General features: G+C 36.0%; 1 protein-coding gene across 5 annotated transcripts in view; it reads left to right on the forward strand.

Moving 5' to 3' along the window:
- Window positions 1–22,472, forward strand: part of LOC145676649 (uncharacterized) — a 100,180-nt gene that overhangs the window by 50,253 nt on the left and 27,455 nt on the right. The window contains exon 5 of one of the 5 annotated variants that reach the window (XR_014129422.1): window positions 16,347–16,423. The exons of 2 other annotated variants lie outside the window; for them this stretch is intronic. Coding sequence is in view for 1 of the 3 variants with exons in the window: in XM_081747490.1 (XP_081603616.1) it covers window positions 10,595–11,411 (817 nt within the window). In the remaining 2 variants the exon portion in view is untranslated. Of the gene's footprint in view, window positions 1–10,594; window positions 14,231–16,346; window positions 20,283–22,472 lie in introns of those variants that run through there. 2 more of the 5 variants (XR_014129421.1, XM_081747490.1) reach the window with 2 other exon arrangements.

Consider the following 22,472-nt stretch of genomic DNA (forward strand, 5'->3'; position numbering starts at 1 on the left):
AGTGCCAGATTTATAAATTGTAATAATGTTAGCCTGTTTCCAAAGTTAGGGGGAAATGTCTTCTGTAAAACAACTGTTAAATAGAAAAGCCAAAGGGTAAGCAACTGACGCAGTTGTATTGCGAAGGAAGATTGTACAAATATTGTCAGGTTCAAGAGCACGATGGGTAGGTAGAGCTGACAAGAGTGACTTCACTTTAGCGGGTATAGTAGAAATCGAGGATAGAGAATGCGAACAAATAGCGTCAGGATCAGCAAGAGGATTAGGTACTCTGGGTGGAGAAATTTGTGTAGAAATAATCATTGAATTATTCATCTCTGTGTTCTTCAGTAACAGTGCTGCCAGCATAGTTGACGTTCTTGGGTATACTAGTTTTATTTTTCCTTGAGTTTTTGAGAGACTAGAAGCTGTTAGATTTCGAACAAAACGAAATTGCAATGTCGGAAACATAATTATTGTATTTTTTTCTAAATAGGAACTTGGCATATCGATGACTTTGTGAGAAATTATTAAAAGTAAACTGGTTTGGATGTTGTTTCCTGATTGACAACGCGAGCTTCTTGTTTTTAAGACTCGACCGAATCTCAGCATCAGACCAAAAAGGGAACTTAGATAACTTTTGTGGTTTTTGGGGAACAGGGTCTTCGATAGCAGCTACAATGGCATGAATTAGATGCGCTGTAGTATCATCGATAGTACTATTTCCAACAACACCATGGAAAAGGTTCTAAGGTACGACAGGTGTCATCCCATGGAGCCCTCTTCCTCACATGTCAGTCTATTAACATGTTTCGCAGGACTATATTTTCTAATAGAAGTTCGTACGTTAAGACAAAATGTTGTATCTAATAAATCATGATCAGGAAAAAAAAAATCATGCGTGGAGTTCTCTTATTTAGTGAGCAGACAACATAATCCAGGTTACTGTAAACGTGCCTGTTGAACATATATTGACGTAAGCACAGACCATGAATAAATGTATCTAAAAACCAGTTATCATTTTCACACTTACCAAACCCCATATCACGTGATATCCAATCAGTGGACAAATTAAAATCACCCATTAAGACCACATCGCTTGAAGAAAGGGCTTTTAATACAGAATCCCTACAACTTTCCAAGATATTTAAGGGTGGGATTTTGTATGGCCTATAGTTTCAACCAAGGAACTCTCTCTTACCTTTAGTAACATGTACACAATTTGTTCTTAGGTCCTAACTTACTTTGTAGGTCCATTGATTGTTTACACAACCGTAACACCACCACACCGAGTGGATTCACGATCTTTCCTATATATGTTAAAATGAGGTGAAAATGGAAGTTCATTATCTTGTACAAAATAGTTCAACCACTTGCCTCCAGTGACAACCAGGCAGTTATAAACACTAATTCAGTTTTGTGAATTTTATAGTCCATTAACATATTCTTTATGCTTCTGACATTTTGATAATAACAGAGAAATCGACCATGGTATTGTCAAATTATGTAAAATATTAACTTGTGAGGAGAGAGCATTAAAAGTGAAAACTCTGTGACACATGTTCCAAACAGTAACCTCGAATTCAGCTCTACATAATTTCGGGGTGTCCATCTGCAAAAACACAGAAGACCATCACATAACATTAAGACACCAGTACTAGTTGTAGCAATAATGCGAATACACGAGAGGCTTTTCCCGTATCGCGATCGGAAAAAAGTGAAAACACAAAGAGTAAATCCTAAATGAAATCAACAATTATTTTCAGGTGCATTATTCAGTACAATTTGTGTCGACGCAGCACAAAATTTGCGGAGTCTGATGCGGCAGTATTTCATTAGTATTTTGTAGGTCTTTCACTTATTAATAGCATTTTAATAGTAGTTTCTCCTAAAACACTTACGTGTACAAAGTATTTACCATACATCAACAGAGCCGTTTCTTGTAGATTCTATCTCACAAACACCATGTCCATCAGTTTAATTAGTCAATTCACTTACTGTAAAAGTCTTAGAACAGAATGCTGTAGAAGACAGTATATTTTAACGTGTGCAAGGCGATCTGGGCACACTGGCGCCGCCAGAAATGCAATTAATCGAGTACAATAATTTCTGCGTCACTGTTTTACGCGAAATAGGATTAGGAAAGACGAGAATTCTCATCTAGCCCAAAATGGAGTAAATTCTTATCTTCGAGATATATGTTACTGATAAACAGTTAGTAGAGATGAGATTGAGTCAATTTAGTTATCTAACTACTGCGGTAACGAAAAAAATGAAAAATTAAATAAACTTAAAAGAAAAATAACCGACTTCAAGAATGCACTAAAAAGCAGAAAACAAACTTAAAAAGAAAAAAAATATTAACGTACTAGAACAAAAATGCTGAAAAATACGAAATAATTAAAGTGCTAGAAAGCAGGTAATAATAAAGCATTTACAAGCTTCAAATAATTCAGTGCCGTTATATATAAAAATTCGGAAATCTATGCCAAGCCAAATAAATCGGTGCCTCATAAAATCTTCATCCAAAGTAATTTTATATTTGTTTGGCTTGGCACAGACTTAAAACTTTTTTTTTTAAATATGGTAATGAATTAGTTCGCCTCTTATTATTATTATATGCTTTTTAGCGCTTTTATTTTCTACCATTTAGAACTTACATTGGAGTTCGTTAATATTGTTTTTTTTTTTAAACAAAAGAAGTTTTATAACCATCTTCTTTATTACCATATTCTTTTACAATTATTCATTGTTTATCGTAACATACTGTTTACGTAATATAATAATACTTAAAGAATTTCTTAGTTATGAATCTTACTAGTATTATGAATCGTGTTTATTTGAACAAAGTTTAAATAAAAATCTCATAAACTGTTTAAAATATTGTAAACAATATCCAATATTTCGCTACCGATGAAACGGCATAATAGTCTGCGGGGAACTGGAGGGAAAATACTGTAAAATTCACTTAAGTAGAGCTAAGGTAGAACAATTATACACGGGAGTTGTTTTCTCTCACTGCCAAATCTTATCACAAAATTCCGTTCTAAAGCAGTATAATACAAAATAAGTACAAATTCTCTCATGTTTGGGTGGGAATAGGCGTCCCCTAGATCTGACGATCTTGGAAATTATTTCTCACGAAGCAAGCTAAGTGAGGAGAGGTAGGACACTCAATTCTCTAAGCTCCACTGCAAGCTAAGTGGGCAAGGACTACAACGAAGCTCTACTGAAAGCTGGATGGTTCTGTGATATGGAATCCCCCAATGCTCTACTGAAAGCAGGGAAAGAGGTAAGGGTCCCGACAAGGCTCCACTGCAAGCCAAGCGGGAATGAAGGCCTAGAGCTCCACTACATGCCAAGCGGGAATGAAGGCCTAGAGCTCCACTACATGCCAAGCGGGAATGAAGGCCTAGAGCTCCACTACATGCCAAGCGGGAATGAAGGCCTAGAGCTCCACTACATGCCAAGCGGGAATGAAGGCCTAGAGCTTCACTACATGCCAAGCGGGAATGAAGGCCTCAGGGTTTGAAAAAACCCAACCCACCTGGGCCCATGTGGGTTTTTTCGGGTTTAATTGTTTTTTTCGAAATATGTCAATCTCTTTGGGGTAAAAATGTTAAAATATGATTTACATTTCATGAGTGTCATTGTCACAACTTGCAACAACTCTCTATTCACTGCTGTTTTGAAAAAATTGCCGCCACTTTGAAATTTTATATTGGATTGCCGAAAAAATCTATACAGCAAATTTAGAATGTCGTGTGCTTCTACCCTCAAAATATCAACTTAAAAAGTCCGAAAATTGCACCTTGTAGCATGGATACCCGCTATTTAGAAAAATGACCGCCATTTTGAAATTTTATGCCGCCAAAATATATACAGCTAATTTAGTCTCTACTGCTTCTACTTTGAAAATTTCAACTTGAAAGACCTTAAATTGCGCTTTGTAGCGTGGATATCAGCGGCGGCGCAAATCTGTCTTCAACATTGGGGGGAGTATAGGGGCTATAGCCCCCCCCTTGACGCTCAGGTATACACTGGAAAAAATGGGCTTCAATCGTGCTTTACACTGGATAAAACGGCAAAATATGGTTTAGCCCCTCCCTTGATCATATCCTGGATCCGCCCCTGTATATATATATGCGATGTACAAAATGTTTATGAAGGCGGAAAGCAATGCTGAGGAGGATTAGCCATGTCGGTCCTCCACAGGGGACATAAAATATGACGACATTATTATTGCTTTACAACTTTAAAATCCGACTGGCAACACTGAAAACTGTTTACAAGGGATGATCCAAATATGATCATTCCCTATAAACAGTTTTCAGTGTTGCCGGTCTGATTTTAAAGTTGTAAAGCAATAATAATATCGTCATATTTTATGTCCTCTGTGTGGGACTCCAGGACAACATGCGTAGGGGAGCAGAGTTGTCTTCAACATTAGGAGGTGGTCAGATTTGAGGCTTATTCTGGGAGGTATCAATTTCATCTCACTTTCCTTTGTGGCAGTTGGACATAAATAATCACATTTATTCCTAAAAATAATAATAATAATAATTTCAAATCGTATTATTGAGGGGGACAGTTCCAAGATTGGAGGGGATATGTCCCAATCATCCCCCCGGAATTTTCGCCAGTGGATGTCAGCTATTTTGAAAAAAAAGCGCGCCATTTTGTGATTTTACGTTGGTATGCTGCCAAAATCTAAACAGAAAATTTAGTGTGTCTCTGATTTGTATCCTGAAAATTTAAAAGACCGAAAGTTGAACACTGTGTGGTAAAGGCAGCATCGGCGCAAATCTGTCTTTAACATTGGGGGGGACGGGTAAGACCGTTCCCATATTTTATATATATATATATATATATATATATATATATATATATATATATATATATATATATATATATATATATATATATATATATATATATATATACAGTGGTCGAAGTGAGACGGTATGCCATACCGCCTCTGGTTTTTCAGTAATGAGGACATACGTAGCCTACCGTCTCTGGTTTTTCAGTGATCAACACAATATTTAAATAGCCGGTATGTTGAGTCAAAATCATAATGAAACACACCGCCTCTGCTTTTTTTCCACTTTGAACACTATATATATAAGCGATGTTCAAAATATTTATGAAGTTGAAAAACAATGTGAAGAATCAGGGAACAGAATTGTCTTCAGTGGCGTATTTAGGAGGCTATCGGGCTCAAGCTCCCCCCGAAATAAATTTGTTAGTTTTTCGCATTCCACGTACAACAATAATCCTTCTAACCATTTCTAAGAATGTCATTGACTTTCCATTTTCTTATGCTATTTGTTCAGAAATAATACTGTATTTGCCAAATTTCATTCCATGTAAGAACTGCGTCCTTTTGTTCTTTCTTTCGTCCTTTCTACTTTTCTGTTTCTTTTTCTTGACGTTACCTTCTTTCATTTCGTCTATCATACTTTATGGACCATTGTCAGTTGTGATTCAAGTCGGCCGTCATCAGTAACACCAAAACTAAGAGGAGTTGATAAGCGAAACTGGTGTTCCACACCAACTTGCGCGGATATCAACATGACAGGACTTGAGTTATTATAAAAAAGGAAAAATTATATCGTTTAGTTATTTTTAAAAGAAGGAAATGTTTGAATTTTAAAAAATCAAAACGGGGGAATAATTAGCCCGGGAAATTAGGAAGGCCAAGAGGATGCTTCCTTTTTCTTGTATGAATAGAATAAAGGGTTAGATTCACTCCTAAATTTTTATATCATATCATATAGGATTTATCGGTCTGCAATTCTTGCCATTATAACTTCAATTTATGCATAAATTAAAATACATTTAACTCTCATACTCAGATGGGCAATTGCCCACTTCCTTCCTTGTATTGGGCATAGCCCCTCGAAAGAAAATCCTAAATACGCCATTGGTTGTCTTCAACATTGGGAGGTGGGCACATTTGAGGCTTATTCTAGAGAAGGGAAATGAAACTCATATTACGGTAGATGAATCTGATCAACTGTTGTAGAGTATATTATATATTAGGCGATGTAGATGAAGTAGTAATACATATCAGTATTACAAATCACTGCCGTGAACACATTCTGAAATCTGAATACATGCATATTTATAATTGATATGTTTCTAATTAGGCATCCACAAGGATCTACGTTAAAATTGTTTTATAATAATATAAATAATGACTTCCCAAAAACTATGAAGAAAGAATATCAATTATGTATGACGCAACAATACTCTTTGAGCAAAATGATGATAATCTCAATCAAGAACGCTGATTTCTCTGTAACTTTGGGGGGGGGAGGCATTCATGAAAAATACATAAAACAATACATATAACAATAAAAATACATATAAAATACATATTCATGAAAATACAGGGGGTCCACGTGAGCTTTTGGGGGGGGCTCCGATCTCCCAGGATCGGGCCCCTTGATCTCAATAACATTAAAGAAATCATTACAGAAATCTAATTCATGTCATATACGCTTTAATTAACAGATGTAACCTTAAGATTATGGAGAAAAATATTCCAGCAATTGAATTCTTTTCTTTGCTTACGAAGCATCCTCTCTCAAAAGAAAAATTGGGACGCGCCGAAATACGTAGCAACAAACCATGGGTGGAACGAGCAGAAAAGAGAAAACAAGCAAAAATTACGTTGGCTACAAAATCCGAATGAAATAACTACACAAAATTTCGTAGACATCAGGCGGGAAACTTCCAAAACTTTTAGAACAAAGAAACGCGATTTTTTGAAAGCTAAAATTTAGGAACTTGAAGATAATAGTAAAAATAAAAACATTCGGGACATGTATAAAGGGATCAACGAATTTAAGAAAGGCTATCAACCTCGTGCTTATATTAAAGAAAGCTGATGGAACAGTTCTCACTGATACAGATAGCATTTTAAAAAAAATGGAAAGATTTCTTTAACGATTTGCTTAACACGCAGCAAAAACTAATATGCGTGGAGAAAGGGAGATACACACGGCAGAAAAGTATATTCCAGAACCCAACCGAATAGAACTAGAAATCACTATAAAGAAATTAAAGAAACACAAATATCTGGGTGTAAACAAAATTCCGGCTGAGTTAATTTTAGCTGGAGGCGAAAAATTGTGGAACAAGATACACAAACTCATTCTCCTTATCTGGAACAAGGAAGAATTACCGCAAGAGTGGAAAGAATCAAACATTGTTCGAATCCACAAGAAAGGCGACAAAACTGACTGTAATAATTATCCAGGCATCTCTTTTCTGTCAACAACCTATAAAATCCTTTCAAACATTCTATTAGCAAGGTTGACCCCATACGCAGATGAAATGATTTGATATTATCAGTGTGGATTTAGACGAAATCGATCAACGATCGACCAAATATTTACCATTCGCCAAATACTGGAAAAGAAGTGGGAATACAGTAGCCCGGTACATCAACTATTTATTGATTTTAGAAAGGCTTACGACTCGGTTAGGAAAGAAACAGTGTACAACGTTCTTACAGAATTTCGAATACCGAAAAAGCTAATTAGATCAATTAAGGCATGTTTAAATGAATCCCAAAGTGTAAAGTCCGGGTAGGAAAATTTTTGGCCACGAGCTTTTACGGTGAGAATGGCCTGAAACAAGGAGATGCGTTGTCGCCATTATTATTTAATTTAGTGCTGGAATACGCTATAAGGAAAATCAAAGATAGCAACCAGGGCCTAGAATTGAACGGTATTCACCAGGTTATGGCATATGCTGATGATGTAAATTTAATAGGGGATGACAGGAGAACAATAGAAAGAAATGCACAGATCTTATTAAACGCTTGCAGGGGCATGGGTTTAGAAGCAAATGCAGAGAAAACTACATACATGGAAGTATTAGTCGGGACCATAATACGGTAAATTATGGATGCGTTAAAATATTAAACAATTCTTTTGATAAAGTGGATACTTTCAAATATATAGGATCAATATTAACAGACGAAAATCATATTCACGAAGAAATTAAATCGACTAAAAGCAGAGAATTCGTGTTACTATTCGGTTCAAATCTCATGTCGTCGCAAATTCTGTCGAGGAATTTGAAGCCTAAAATATATAAAACGATAATCATCCTGTTGTTCTGTATGGTTGCGAAACATGGTCGCTTACTCTGAGGGAAGAACATAGACTGAAAGTATTTGAGAACAAGATCCTGAGACGATTATTCGGACCCAAGAGGAACGGGAATGGAGGATGGCGGAACTTCATAACGAGAAACTACATAATTTATACGGTTTACCAAACATTGTTAGGGTCATCAAGTCTAGGAGGCTTGGGTGGGCAGGACATATAGCCAGAATGGAAGAAAGTAGGAACGCTTTCAAAGTGTTAGCGTCAAGACCAATCGGTAGCGGTAAGACCAAGTGGTAGCGGTAAAACAACCATTAGGAAGACCTAGGCGCAGATGGGAAGACAATATTAAGATGGATCTTGCAAAAATAGGAATACAAAGTAGAAACTGGATCCAGTTGGCTAAGGATAGAAGTCAGTAAAGAGCTTTTGTGAACGCGGCATTGAACCTCCGGATTTCATAGGCTATAGAGTTAGTTAACTTACGAAGCATGAGTAGATGCCTAGGCTGATACTACAAATAGATTAAATTCCCATTTAGTGAAAAGATGGGTTCTACTGACATTGGATAGTCTGTATATTCTTCGTGTGCTAGGGCCTAGGGGAGAGAAGGAGATAAGGTTTCATATCAGGTTACGTCACGCAGTCCCACGCCTTCATTTTTTTCATTAAAAATGTAAAAGCCAAGAGACACAAATTTCATCTCACTTTCCTTTGTGGCAGTCGGACACAAATCATCACACTTTTTTGAAAAAAACACTTTTCAAATCGGATTATTGGGAGAGCCTCCAGTTCCAATGTTGGGGGGGACATGTATCCCCATTTCGCCGGAATTTGTGCCCGTACCTACAGCTGAGACAACTTTTCAGCATGAGGAGAGGGCTATATCCTCCTCTGGCATTTATTGCAATTTGTGCCGAAGTAGCGGAAGTAGAATTAATACATATTGATGAGACTACTAAACGCACTACAGCACGAAGTTCAGTTTGAAATACTATAGATTACGATTCTTTTTTAAAAATGGAAAAGCCAAGAGGAATCAATTTCATCTTACATTCCTTTGTGGCAGTCGGACACAAATCATCAAACTTATCCCAAAAGGCACTTTTTAAGTCAGATTATTGGGGGGACTGTCCCCCTCGTCCCCCCGGGTTTGCGCCAGTGAAAGGCAGACAAACAAACAAATGTAGATCGAGTCATCCCAGGAGCCTCAGTGACGTTCGCCAAATATGAATACCAAATAGCTATATTAATTTAAAACAAAGACATAATTCATCAAAATATCTTAAATATTTTTCAACGTAAAATAAATGGTCTTATTGTTGAAGTTCACTTTCGATGCTTTATGCATTCAATTACGGAAATTACCCGAGTACTTGTTGTAAGACCGTTCTTTTCCGAAAATTAATTTAAAACAATTAACAAAGATAGGCCTATAATTCATATTTTATAAAGTATATGTTTCAAAATGTCTGAAATGAAATGAAATGTCCTCCAGCGTAAAATAAATAGTTTTATTGTTGAAGTATTCACTTTCGATGCTTTGTGGGTTCAATTGCGGGAATTTCCCGAACACTTCTTTCACGACGGGTTTTCCCTGAAAATGCAGCTTGCTTTATTGTACATCGAAACTTCCATTAATACTGAAGTTTGAATGCAGCACTTGAAATAATAAGCGTTATGTAGTCTTCGGAGCTCCGAGCATTATGCTTCATAATTTTGACAAGAATTTTTATGTTATTGCTAGTGTTAATTCTACAGAATGCTTATTTGAAGGGTAGCAACAAATGACTGAACTAAACTGTTGTTGTTGGAAAACCAAATTTTAATGAATACTTTTGTTACCATCAAAGGTGAGAAATAATACTAATAGCCGGTTTTTTTCGTGCTGGGCCCACTTGGGCAAACCCTGGAAGGCCTAGAGCTCCACTACATGCCAAGCGGGAATGAAGGCCTAGAGCTCCACTACATGCCAAGCGGGAATGAAGGCCTAGAGCTCCCCTACATGCCAAGCGGGAATGACGGCCTAGAGCTCCACTGCAGCTGAGAAAGAGAATTTGACCATCCAGGAACTGATAGTAGTCGCTGTAATCCTATTGGTATTATAGCTGCTTCAGTGTGGCAGTGGTACTCGTGGTCCTTCGTCGTCACATGACCAATGGTGTCGGTGGTCTTCGTGTCATCTGTCACTATAGAAATTCGTAGTGGGACGCACATGGTCGATGTTTATAAATGCGAACATGTATTGGTTGTTTGTAAACAGAGGCATGTGCGGGATAGTACAATATTGAATTTTATACAGCTTTAATATACTTCCGTTAAATTTTGAGTTCTAGAATCACGAATGAGACAAGGCGAAGTCATGAGTAATCATCAATAATACAACATTTAGTAAACAAACACCTTTATATGTATAGAGCTTCCTTTCGTAATACAATGATGTAATTTTAAACTGAAATCTCATTTATTATTAAGTGTATATTATATTTCAGAATTGAAGACAAACTTCCAGAAATATGTTCCTGGAGAGAAGGTTGTACTGTATGTGGAGAGAAGTTTCAAGAACTTAGATATTGGAGGAAGCATATGTTGAAGAAGCATAATATGGAGGGATTTAAATGCTCACATTGTCCTAAGAGTTTCTCTGAAAGTTATCTTTTGAACCGACATTTGATTGTACATTCAGATTCACGTACCAGAGATTTTGCTTGCAAAATGTGTGACAAATCATTTTTGTCGGAAAAAGTCCTAGGTAGTCATATTCGGTATGTTCATAAAAAAGACGAAAACAGTGTGAAATGTGAAGTGTGTAATATGAAGATATTAAGGAACAAATTGAAACACCATATGGAAGAACATGAAGGGATTGCAAAGTATAATTGTCCTAAATGTGACAGAAAGTTCGCTTCAGGTAGAAAATTGGCTGATCATAAAATCCTTCACAACCAAAGTTTCTTTTCTTGCGAAGTTTGTGGGAAAGACGTGAGAACACGATTTTTTTCACAACATATGAAGAACCACACTAAATCAAAAGAATGCAAAGAATGTGAAGTTTGTGGTGCAAAGCTGTCTAGCATTAATACTCTTAAACTTCATATGACAACCCACACAGGTGAGCAGCCATTTGTATGTGAGATTTGTGGTCGAAAATTTGCTCGTGACTACAATTTGACAACACACCTAAAACTGCACAAAGGAGTTCGTAAAATTGTGTGTGCTTTATGTGGAAAGAGATTTGCTCAGAAGTGGAATTTGCGAACACATATGAGGTCATGTCAAAAGAATTCTTCTGCAGTAGTAACTTCTTGATACGTGAACACTATTGTAATCATGTTAGCATTGAAACATAATTAATGAAAGATGATATTTCTCACGTTTGCTAATGGTAATTTTGGCAGATCCACTCTGTGGAAAATTTCAGAAATATTAATTAATTGCAGAACTTACTTGTTTCTTGCAGTGTCATAAAGTTAATTCATTAATTATTAAAGAGAAAGCAAACGTTACATTCTCGCAATGGTTTTACAAAGTATGTTCTTTATACTGACAGCAATGAATGTAGAGCCCATACAATTGTCATACAACGCAAAATATGCATTATTTTATTTTTGTTATTTCATTAGTATTGATAAATAATGTAGTGGCAAATTATTTTCTTAAATAATGATTCTTGCTATTCGAAGTGGTATAGTACCAGTGTTGAAGGTTAATGCCTTTCTGTATTGCTTTCTGCTCAAGATTATGGATTAGAGACAAAAGAAGTTGTAATTTGTTTATAAAAATGTAGCACAGCTTTGGAAAGTAGTACATTAGATCATATATATATTACAACGATATTACACGGAACGAGTGACAACCTAATACTTTAGACCTCTCGACTATGCCAGCTGGCTGAAGTGAAGTCTATATTTTGTTTAATTAGTACTTGTGTGATTGAGGTACTTAATTAGGTTTTTAGTAACTATAATTTTCAGTTAGAGTACAGAATGCAATTAGTATGTTCGGATAAGACCTGTTGTGGCTCTCGTGTCGTCGTCTTCAGTGGTCCAAAGAAGTACATAGTACGTCACTTGAGTGCAAAGCATTAATATTATTATTTTCACTAGTCAAAAGGAAAGAAAATTATGCGATCGGCAAGAAGGTGAAAAATGTGAGTATCAAACTCTGCTTATTACATCCCCTCGTCTTTAATGTCGAAATAGATGAAATTTTCCTGAATAGCCTACCGGTCATAGCACTGATAACAAGGAGAAATACCTAGAGGTACCCAGTTATTTAAACGTTCTCTCGGACATCCTTGTGCATGCTTGTTCAGTATGGTTTAGTACTATCAGGAATTCGTTACGTATGTTGATTGTAAGTTTTTTTTTTTCGGGAAACTTCGGGAAAATTTCATATTGAGAGATTCATAGATCCAAAATCGTAAATTTGATCCCAAAATTGTTTAAAGTGTTCCTGAATTCATAGTATCTGCATACAGTGATTTGAAATTATCCAGTGTTTGTCAGGCAGATTCACTAGTAATAATATCGTTTATTCGATCTTTTTATTATGGAGTAGTAGTTTTGGTTGGGAAATGATTTGTTAATTCTGCACGTACTGGCAGGATGTTTACTAGTCTGGAAAAGCCAAAGAACCGGAAAAAGTCAGGGAATTTGTAAATTTTGGAACAGTCTGGGAATTTTCTATATATTCTGGAAATTTTTATGTTAGGTTAATTTTATGTAAATTTAATGAATATTTCGTGAAAACAAAAGCAGTTTTAAAACAATCGTCTTTCCTATGTTTTCAGTCTCTTTTTGTTAAAGAAATTTACTTGAGTCCACTTTTCCGCTATAACTCATTCATATATCCTCGGCTTATAGTGACGTTTTTAACACCCATAGAATTTCTGAAAGCTAAAACCACTTTGCGAACGAGTTTGTAGCCATAGGGGGCAATCCAAATGAAATCAACCGATTTCCAGGTCAAAGGTTGCTGACAAATTTATTTACTTATTTATTTATTTATTTATTATTATTATTATTATTTACCTAAGATTGTACCACATTCAGGGATTTGAAAACGGATATTAATTTATTTTTTAGCCGCGCAGGTTTGTTTATAGCGGCCATTTTGTATAGGCACGTGCGCGTATATTGCACTTTTCAGAGGATTCCGTTAAACGCTGTATCTTGTTAGGTTTTAAAGATAACGAGTTCAAACCAAAACCATATGAAAGATAATGGAATGCACAACAATGGACAACATACTATGCTCTGTGCACATTGAGACGTACTTAGGACGTAGATAAGAAACGCTCTGAACATCAAGGTTGGAAACCTAGAAATGACCATTTTGGAATGTACAATTTGAAACGAAAAAAATAACTCACCTTCAAATTTTTGTCTACATAAAGACTAGTTTTAGACAACGTCCCAAACAAGTTTCAGACCTGAGAACGTATGCTTGATTTTTTGGAAATTTTTAAACATTGCGAATTTTCGAAAATCGAGTATTTTCACCATCAAGTATCTCAGGAAGGACACAAGTGAAAAATCTCAAATTTGCATAATAATTTAATAATAAAAAAGTGAAAGTAAATAGAATATTGTTTACAAATTCTTTTTCGTCCTGTTCAGTACGTTATGAGAACGTGTAAAACACTTGGAATTTTAAATTTATATCAACAAAATCTTTATACCGGTATAGAATTTTTGCTTTTAAAAGCGCCGGTATAAAAATTAATTTAACTAAAAAGTGGCGATATGGCATACCGGCGCATTTCGAGCACTGCCACTATTAATTCAGTGTCTAATAAAAACGGGTAGCGCCAAGTATAAGATTTATTGAAAGTCAGGGAAGGGAAAGGTAACAAGTTTTGTGGTATTATTTGAAACTGTTATGCTTTCAATTCTTGTGTTCCGGATTAGAAACTTAGGAAAAAGAGTGTGGAAGAGAATCTTGTGCAAAGTGATTTCTCAAGATCGGTTAAATGAATAAATTATACCCTTGTTGCATTATTCTTGTGTTTTGTTTCTTTTCACAAATGTATCTAACTATTCGCAGTTTGCCTCATTCAAACGAAATAGTATATACGAGGACTTCTGGTAAGTACGGACTTTGAAATAAAACTTTTGTTTCGTACTAAAATCAGTTTATTTTTCTACAGCGTCTCCTTTTAAATCGGTCCAAAGTCTTCACAAAATTTTCATGCCTTCCGAAAAAAAAAAAAAGAAAAAGAAAGGACTTCTCAAATGCTGCAAAAAAGATGTTTGTGTCTAGCATGATATCATCAGACGCAAATCATCATCTACCATCCAGGTCTTCAGATCCTGAAGAGTAAAAGGACAGATAGTGCGAAATCTAGAAAGCATAGTGAGTGAGGTAGCAGTTTATAGTGTAATTGGACAGTTTTGGTCTGGTAGTTGGAGCAGTATGAGACGGAACATTGTTCTGATGAAGAAAATTTTTTTCTTCATTAAATGGGGCCGCCTTTTTATGAGTTGTTTGTGGAAACAATCAAATAAGGACGCATAGTGCTGACCTATAATATTCAGCCTTTCTCCAGATTGCCAATGAAAACGATGCCATGGAAATAAGTAAAAGAAGTCCTAGCCGATGGAACAGTTTTCGCATTTTGATTTTTGATTTTTATTTTTTAAGTATATTCTTCTGCTGAGATGCACTACGTTTATTGTTCTTTGTTGTATAGCTATTATTAGTATATCCAAGTTTCATCAACAGTGGCATAAGGGAAAACTTCATTTGGGTTGTGCTAGCACATGTCGAAATACTGTATGAAAATTTTCCTGTGATTCAGCTTTTGATCAACAATGGGCAATTACGGAATCCATCTTGCCGACAGCTTCCTCATATCTAAATATTCATGACGAATATTAAAAACACGTTCGACTGAAATATTTAGCATCTTAACTATTTCTCATATCGTTACCTAATCTTCTCGAAATAATAATCCCTCTGCATGTATCACTAGCAGAAATTACGTAAGTACTACCTCAGTGATACCAGATTGTGACATTAATTACTGCGTATACAACACAGCTGACTCGAATATTCAAAACCAAATTGCATAGAAATTATTAGAGAGAAACTAACTTACTTTTTCTGAGAGAAACTTACTTACTTACTACCGATCTAGGCTAGAATTCACCACTCACTTAACTAAGTAATGATAATTTCTATTTGAGAAAGTTGCGTTTATATTTTATTTCCTCTTTTGTCTGCTGTTTCTCCAGCAAGTGGTTACCTGTAGAATTCGTGGACAACCATGACAAAAGTTTTAAATCTTAACTAGTTTCGCTTCTGAAGAAATTGATGTTTTTCTAACCTTCAGTTTTAACTTGCAATGAACCAACCAGCCTTATATTTATCCTCGTAAGTACCTTTCCTCTCTCTTAAAACGAAATAAGAATGAAATCTTTACGTTTTACGTCCTACGGTTATGCCGGCTAGGCTAAAGAAGGTGATGATGACAAATGAATGAAATGAAGAAAGTGGGAGGAAACTGGAGCACCATGAGAAAACCCACGCACACGGCGTTTGTCCACCAGAAAGCTTACTTGGCGCAAGCTGGGATCGAACCAAGGACTCCGTGCACCAGAGATGAAATCTCTACCACTGAGGCACCGCGGCCCTCCCTTTTAAAGCGTCTCTGTTTTTGAGGATAAAACTATAAAATTATTTGCTTTTAACATGCGGTGTAGAGAGTACTGTAATGTTGTCCTTCCGCTTCTGAAGATGGACTTAAAAAAAAATGTGAACTATATCTTTTTTATTATTATTGTCTTACTGTCGATTAACACTAGAAGCATCGCAGGGGTCATGTTAACACCTTTGCAAAATGATTTTTCTTTATTTCGGAAAGTTTTGAACATATTTGCGTGAGTGTCATGACTTTTTATTTCAGTTACTTTTCACTTATTAGTAGACTTGAACACTCTTTTCGGTAATCAGATTTTTAAAGCTTAGATTCATTACAGGGTTCATGTTGACCCTTTTAAATATAATCCCTTTCATTTCCATTGTTCACGAATTCTAATGTTTGCAGTTTTAGATAATTCGTAACTAGTTCTGTACCTTTTTCATATCATCATCATCTCAAAATTCAATGTACAAGGGTATCGTAAGGGTTTTAATTATCACCAGGAAGTTATTAAGATATGACAATGAAATTTTGTCAGTGTTGTGTTTGGTTTTTATATGCTAATGAAGTTAGCTCCTAATGATTGTCATTTTTTACAGGGTGTGCCAAAAGTGACCAAAGTTTAAGATGGATAAGATTGAGGCTAGCAGTGTGATAAAGTTCCTGCATTTGAAGGGTAATAATGCCAGACAAATTCATGACGACATGAAGGCTGTGTATGGCGATGATTGTGCATCTTCTGACGCCATTGTAAAGTGGAAAAGGAAATTTCAAACTCGTCATATGTCCCTCATAGACGACTCAAGACCTGGAAGATCATCCCTGCCGGACGACGTGGTCACTGTGAAGCAGTGACGACGCCAGAGGGGGGGCAAGGGGGGCGAGCGCCCCCCTGGTGGCTACTCCTGCCCCCCTGACTGCCATCCAGACTGCCCCCCAGACTCCTACAATCATAAAACATTCTACATATAGTATTTTATATCAGTCTCATAACCAATCTCATTGTCTAATTGTAGTCTACTTTCCATGCATTTACTATGTGGCAGATTAGTCCTCAAGCTTTCTTCTTTGAGCGTCTGGGTATGCACGTATATTTCTGTTTTCTAATTTAGCGCCTTTTCCGGTAAATTTTAGTTACAGTTCTTTCTTATGAATTTTAATTACTGTGCCTAGCGAACAATAGTGATTTGGTCGACTTGTTTTCTTCTCATTGGATCAACTTCGATTAGAAACAAAAGAAAGGTAAAACCAACTGCATAACTTGTTTGTATTTATCCAGTTTTGAAGTTTTCGGTTTCATATTTTGTTTTATTTAAAGGTTTTATACTTCTATTTCCTGAAACATTATTCTCGGCGTTCAATATTTGGAGGATGGGCTTATAACAGCTTAATTTGCGACTACCAGGGCTTAATTTTTTGAAGGAAAAAAGTTGTTTTCCCTTCCTGCAAATAATAATAATAAATGTATGGAATTAAATCGATTATTTGTTTAGCTCCCAATAAAACGTATTGTCAGAGTGTTGATCTTTAGTTAGTAATTGATATGCACTAGTGCTCCCTTACTTATTTTGTTTCAAAGTACTGACATGACGTCTACCATATTGACTAGAAATGTACGTGGAGCTGCTGAAAAATTCGTAGCCCAACCCAGGAGTGCACGTGAAATGGTTAAGTTTTACTTCTTCTACACTTTCCCCGAGAGTCAATATACTACCTTGTACAGTGCTCCAGTTTTGCAGAAGTTAAAAAAAATCTGGAGACTTCCTCGCACCACTGTTCGTAACACTACCCTTATCAGATCTAAAGTTCAATCAGATCTAAGTTTGGGAAATAAATACAGGCAATAGTTAGACGGAGCTAAATCTGGGGAATAAGGATGAGTTCTAGACATTGAAATCCTAGATTATGCAATGCTAATTGTGTTCGCAGGGGTTCGATGGACAGGTGTATTCTCTTAAAGGAACACGATTCCTTTCTTTTCATTTTCCGCGGTGTTGAACTTTGAATTTTTCTTTCAGTTTTGTGAGTAATGTAGAGATTCTGAATAAAATATCTGACCGTTGCGGAGGTAGTCTATGAGTACGTACGACTCCATACTTATTCCAGAAGAATGTTGCAAACAGTTTTTCAACCTACTTCTGTGTTTTGAACTTCTTGGGGCGAGGGGGAAATGAGTGCTACTACTCCATTGGCTGTTGTTTCTTTTCAGGATCATAGTGGTACAACCATATTTCGTTCATGGTTGCTATTCGTGAGCGAAATGATCAGCATTACATTCAAATTGGAAGAAGACTTCTCTTAATGCCGTCACTTTTTAATTCTCCTGACAGATTTTTTTGGGAACCCATTGTGTCAAGAACTTGCGCATACCCAAGCCATTCTGAATTATACTACCGACGCGTTCCAAAGAAATGCCCACAATCTCTGACACAAGTTTTACTGAGACGGTAAAACCTGGGGAAGGGGATTGCAGCCAAACCTCAGACTATAATAAGTATATCGTGAGTTTACTATACACTTTAAAAAGTGTATAAATAATAGCTTAAATTCTTTTTGACAGTTAAAAACTGGGGTGGCGTAGGAACCCCGGCCCCAGGTTGTATCTACCACTGGCTGAAATGCTGCAATTTTCAAGAATAATGTTACAAATTGCATCCATGATTTCGGGAACAGTCACTGGATGTAAAGTCATCCTGGATGTAAAGCATAATTTGTTGAGAAACCGCCACGTTTGAACTAAGCCATCACTTCTTCACCACTGTATATAATGGAGGAGAGTCCCGTAGTGTTTCACTGATTTTCTCATTAATTTACTTTGGTGACTATCCTTGGTGGAACAAAAATGTTATAATAGTTGTGATCTGGATGTTCGTGAAATTCGCTGTTTGGGCACACATAATCACTTCAGAGGCCTGAGAAAGCAATAAAAATTTCATTATTAATATGAAAATTTGTTGAAAACATCTTTTTCAAAACCACAGTTTCATCTTTCTACCTAGTACCTACACCCCTTCTGGGTTGGAGATTTTCAGCAGCCTCTCGTAAATTTATATATATATATATATATATATATATATATAGCATATAGTACTAGACGAATTTGTTACTTGTAGCAAACGCGAAAGTAATTCAATTTAGGTTTCAAAAGTTGCATTGAAAAATATTTCATGTGCAGACGCTACTTATTTGTTAGTTACAAATTTTACTTGAAATAAGTTTATCATATATTCGTAATATAAAAACAACAACGAAATACATAATGTAAAGTAAGTCAAACATAATAAATGTCATTTTTGGTGTGGAAAATAGCCGCCCCCCCGAAAATGTATCTGCCCCTCCTTTGCCCCCCTAGGAACTTACAGCTGGCGTCGTCACTGCTGTGAAGAAAGAGGAGTGTTTAATCCTCGAAGACAGAAGTGCAACCATTCAAACGATTGTGAATCAGAGTGGTCTCAGTTATGGTAGTGTGAGGAAAATTATCCATGACGAACTTCACATGTCTAGGGTATCTGTGCAATGGGTTCCTCCTTTTCAGAAGCAAGTACGGCGTGACCTTTCCCAACAGATGTTGACGCTTATAGAAAACAATGAAGAGGGTTTTTCGGACGTCCGGTAACCATGGATGAAACTTAGATATATCAGTATGATCCGGAGATCAAAATACATTTGTATGGAATTATTATCCTTCAAATTCAGGAACTTTATCACACTGCAAGCTTTAATCTCTTACATCTTGCACTTTGGTCACTATCGCGCACCCTGTAAAAAATGAACAATTAGGAGCTAATTTCCTTAGCAAAACACTGACAAAATTTCATCATCATATCTTAATACCTTTCTAGTGATAATTAGAACTTTAAGATACCACTTTGTATCAAGTTACATGATGATGTTTTCACCAAAATCTTTCAGGTCAAACATGAACACTGCAATACCTTTTAAGTCAGAAAATGTTACAGTCAAACTACAGATAAGGAAAAGTGACTGATGAAGAATTTAGTGATACAAGTAATGATTAATCAAACAATTACGGCAAAGGCATTGATGAATTATTATCGATTCAAAAATGTTTTTCTGTGAGCTATGAAGAATCTGCTAGCTGTTTCAGTAATAATGAACCGGTGACAGCTGGAGTATAAGAGGAAAACTTGTAGACCGCAAGATATTAGACTGTTTTCAGGTTGAACAAAGTTCGTGTGCGTATGTTCGCAGAAGAGCTAAACATTATATTTCCTAAGTCTCCGGATCTAACTCTATACTCTGTTCGAAACACCTGCGTATAGTAGATGGATGTTTGATGAGACAGTTTTCCACTCATAACATGGAACAATGTGTTGGGCAACTAAAAATAAATTTGTGCTTTGCAAAATAGTTACTTCACTTCTGTTTCTTTTGATGTAAGGGGGAAAAAATTATACAGAAAGGAATCAAAAGAGGGCGGGAAGATAATAGGACAACCAATGCTTCGACTGCAACTAACAATATAACAACAGACATTTCAATTTGCGAAATGTATAACGGAATCAAGACAGAAGGTTAATGCATTCACTCTAAGAAGTGTATCTCACTTAGGGTAGAGTTTAAAAAAAAAATGAATAGGGGACAAAACTTGCATCATATCTTAGTACTTTACCATGGAAAATTCTAATTCTCTAAAATAATTTTTAGACGAAGCGCAATGGGCCTGCATTTTTTTTTTTATACATACATTCGAATTTGGATATGTGGCAAAAGTTGTATCATATCTTTGTACTTTACCATGGGAAGTTTCATTTCTATAACGTATATTTTAGCCAGGTCGCAATGGGCCTTAAGTTTATAGACTCTGTAAATAAATACACCTTTATAGTGTATATGTATAATTATTAGGCAGCTCTTCGCTTGAAGTAGACTAATTTGAATGTGTTAAGATTCGTGGACGTATCCAGGTGGATTTCTAAAGCTACCGAAGTTCATACTCTGTGTTACATGCTACATCAACCCAGAACTCACCACGAGGAAGTGGCTGCCGTCGAGTGCCATCTCACCCCTCGCGAACATGAGATTGAATATTTCATAAGTTTCATTCACGTCTTCGTGCAAAATTTTGCGACTTTGTCTCAAAATTAGGCATTCTCGAGTGAATTTTGGAACCAATAAAGAAATCTCTCTCTCATGCCCCACATACTGATGATGAAGCTTCACTAATCTTTCCACTGCTTGCGTATGACATGGAAACTCTGGGATATCAACACGAGTATTTTCTGAAGAACAAATTTCTTGCAATTTGTTGTCTGTCACATAAGTCGGTATTGGCGGTTCTGTTATGTTACACTCATTCCAGTTGATCATTTCTTTCTAATTATTAGCCTTAAGTTTAAGACTGGCTCTTGGAAGGAACGAATTTCAGTAGGTTTACACCGATTTCTAGATTGAAGGATTTTATTGGCAGCAAGGTATCGTGTAGCTCATCTATCGTCACTAATCATAGGAATGAGAATATTTTCAAAATTCGCATATAATGCATTTCTGGAAAATACTTTATTGACAGAAGTCTTGTATAGTTCTTGCAAACATCGCGAAAGTCTTATGATTAAGAACAAATATTTAGCTCGGTATTTGACAAGAGGTTTGAATTTAATGTTAAACCACACTGGTGCATATAATTTTATCACGAACTTTGCAAGAGTTTTCAGCTTCCTTGAAGGATTTGACGATATATATAGACGCAAAAGTGTACGAGGCATTGCTAACCAGCGGGCATGCACAAGTTTCCCAGGTTCCAAGTTTCTGCTAGGCTTTTATCATAGTCTCTTCTTATGACAGAGTTGCATATATCATACAAGTACTTTGTTCATAACTGGCATCACGTACATTAAAAAATGTAGGAAGTTCTTAGGAGACCTTTTCAAACCCACACATTGAATTTGTTTCATAATTTACGAATGATCTACCAATAGGATCAGAGAAAATGTACGGACCAATAGTTACACCATCGATTTCTTTTAGTAAATGACGATGTGGTGGCAGTGTTGGGTAAGTTACTTGTAAAAATGTAACGCGTTACAAGTTACTTTACATTCCCTTAAAATGTAACGCGTTAGTAACGCGTTACTTGCCTCCAAAAAGTAACTGTTACTTTACTTCAAAAGTAACGCGTTACTTTTAGGTCCGAAACTTTAAAAATGTGTAAAAAATTATGACTTCAATTTTCCGTACTACTATTACTACCGCTATTCTTCTTCTTCTTCTTCTTCTTCTTCTTCTTCTTATTATTATTATTATTATTATTATTATTATTATTATTATTATTATTATTATTATTATTGCACGTTCTGAATCGCTTTATGTAAATGCAAGGACAAATTTTTACTTGATATATGAACATTTTCATATAGTGTTACATTGATAAAATGCCATACTGCGTTTCTCGTAGGGATGGACACGAGCGAGTTTTCTTTGACACTTGATTCGACTAGAAACAGACATATTTGAGCTCGACCCGAGAAGTCGACTCGAAAAATTTCCTCCAACTCGACTCGAATTGGGGTCATATTCCGAGTCGACTCGAGCCAAATCCGGTGTGTAGTTTCGAATACATTCTTCAAGTATATTACATAGATTATATAATTATTATCAATGGAACTACTGCTACTACAGCTTATTATTATTATTATTAATTATAACAACATAGGCCGTTTGTATTTGAATACTAAAAAACTAGTTGATCGCCAATCTCGGTAGTC

Source organism: Thermobia domestica, unplaced genomic scaffold, assembly GCF_964235325.1.
Source record: "Thermobia domestica unplaced genomic scaffold, izTheDome1.hap1.1 HAP1_SCAFFOLD_269, whole genome shotgun sequence".
Classification (NCBI taxonomy): domain Eukaryota; kingdom Metazoa; phylum Arthropoda; class Insecta; order Zygentoma; family Lepismatidae; genus Thermobia; species Thermobia domestica.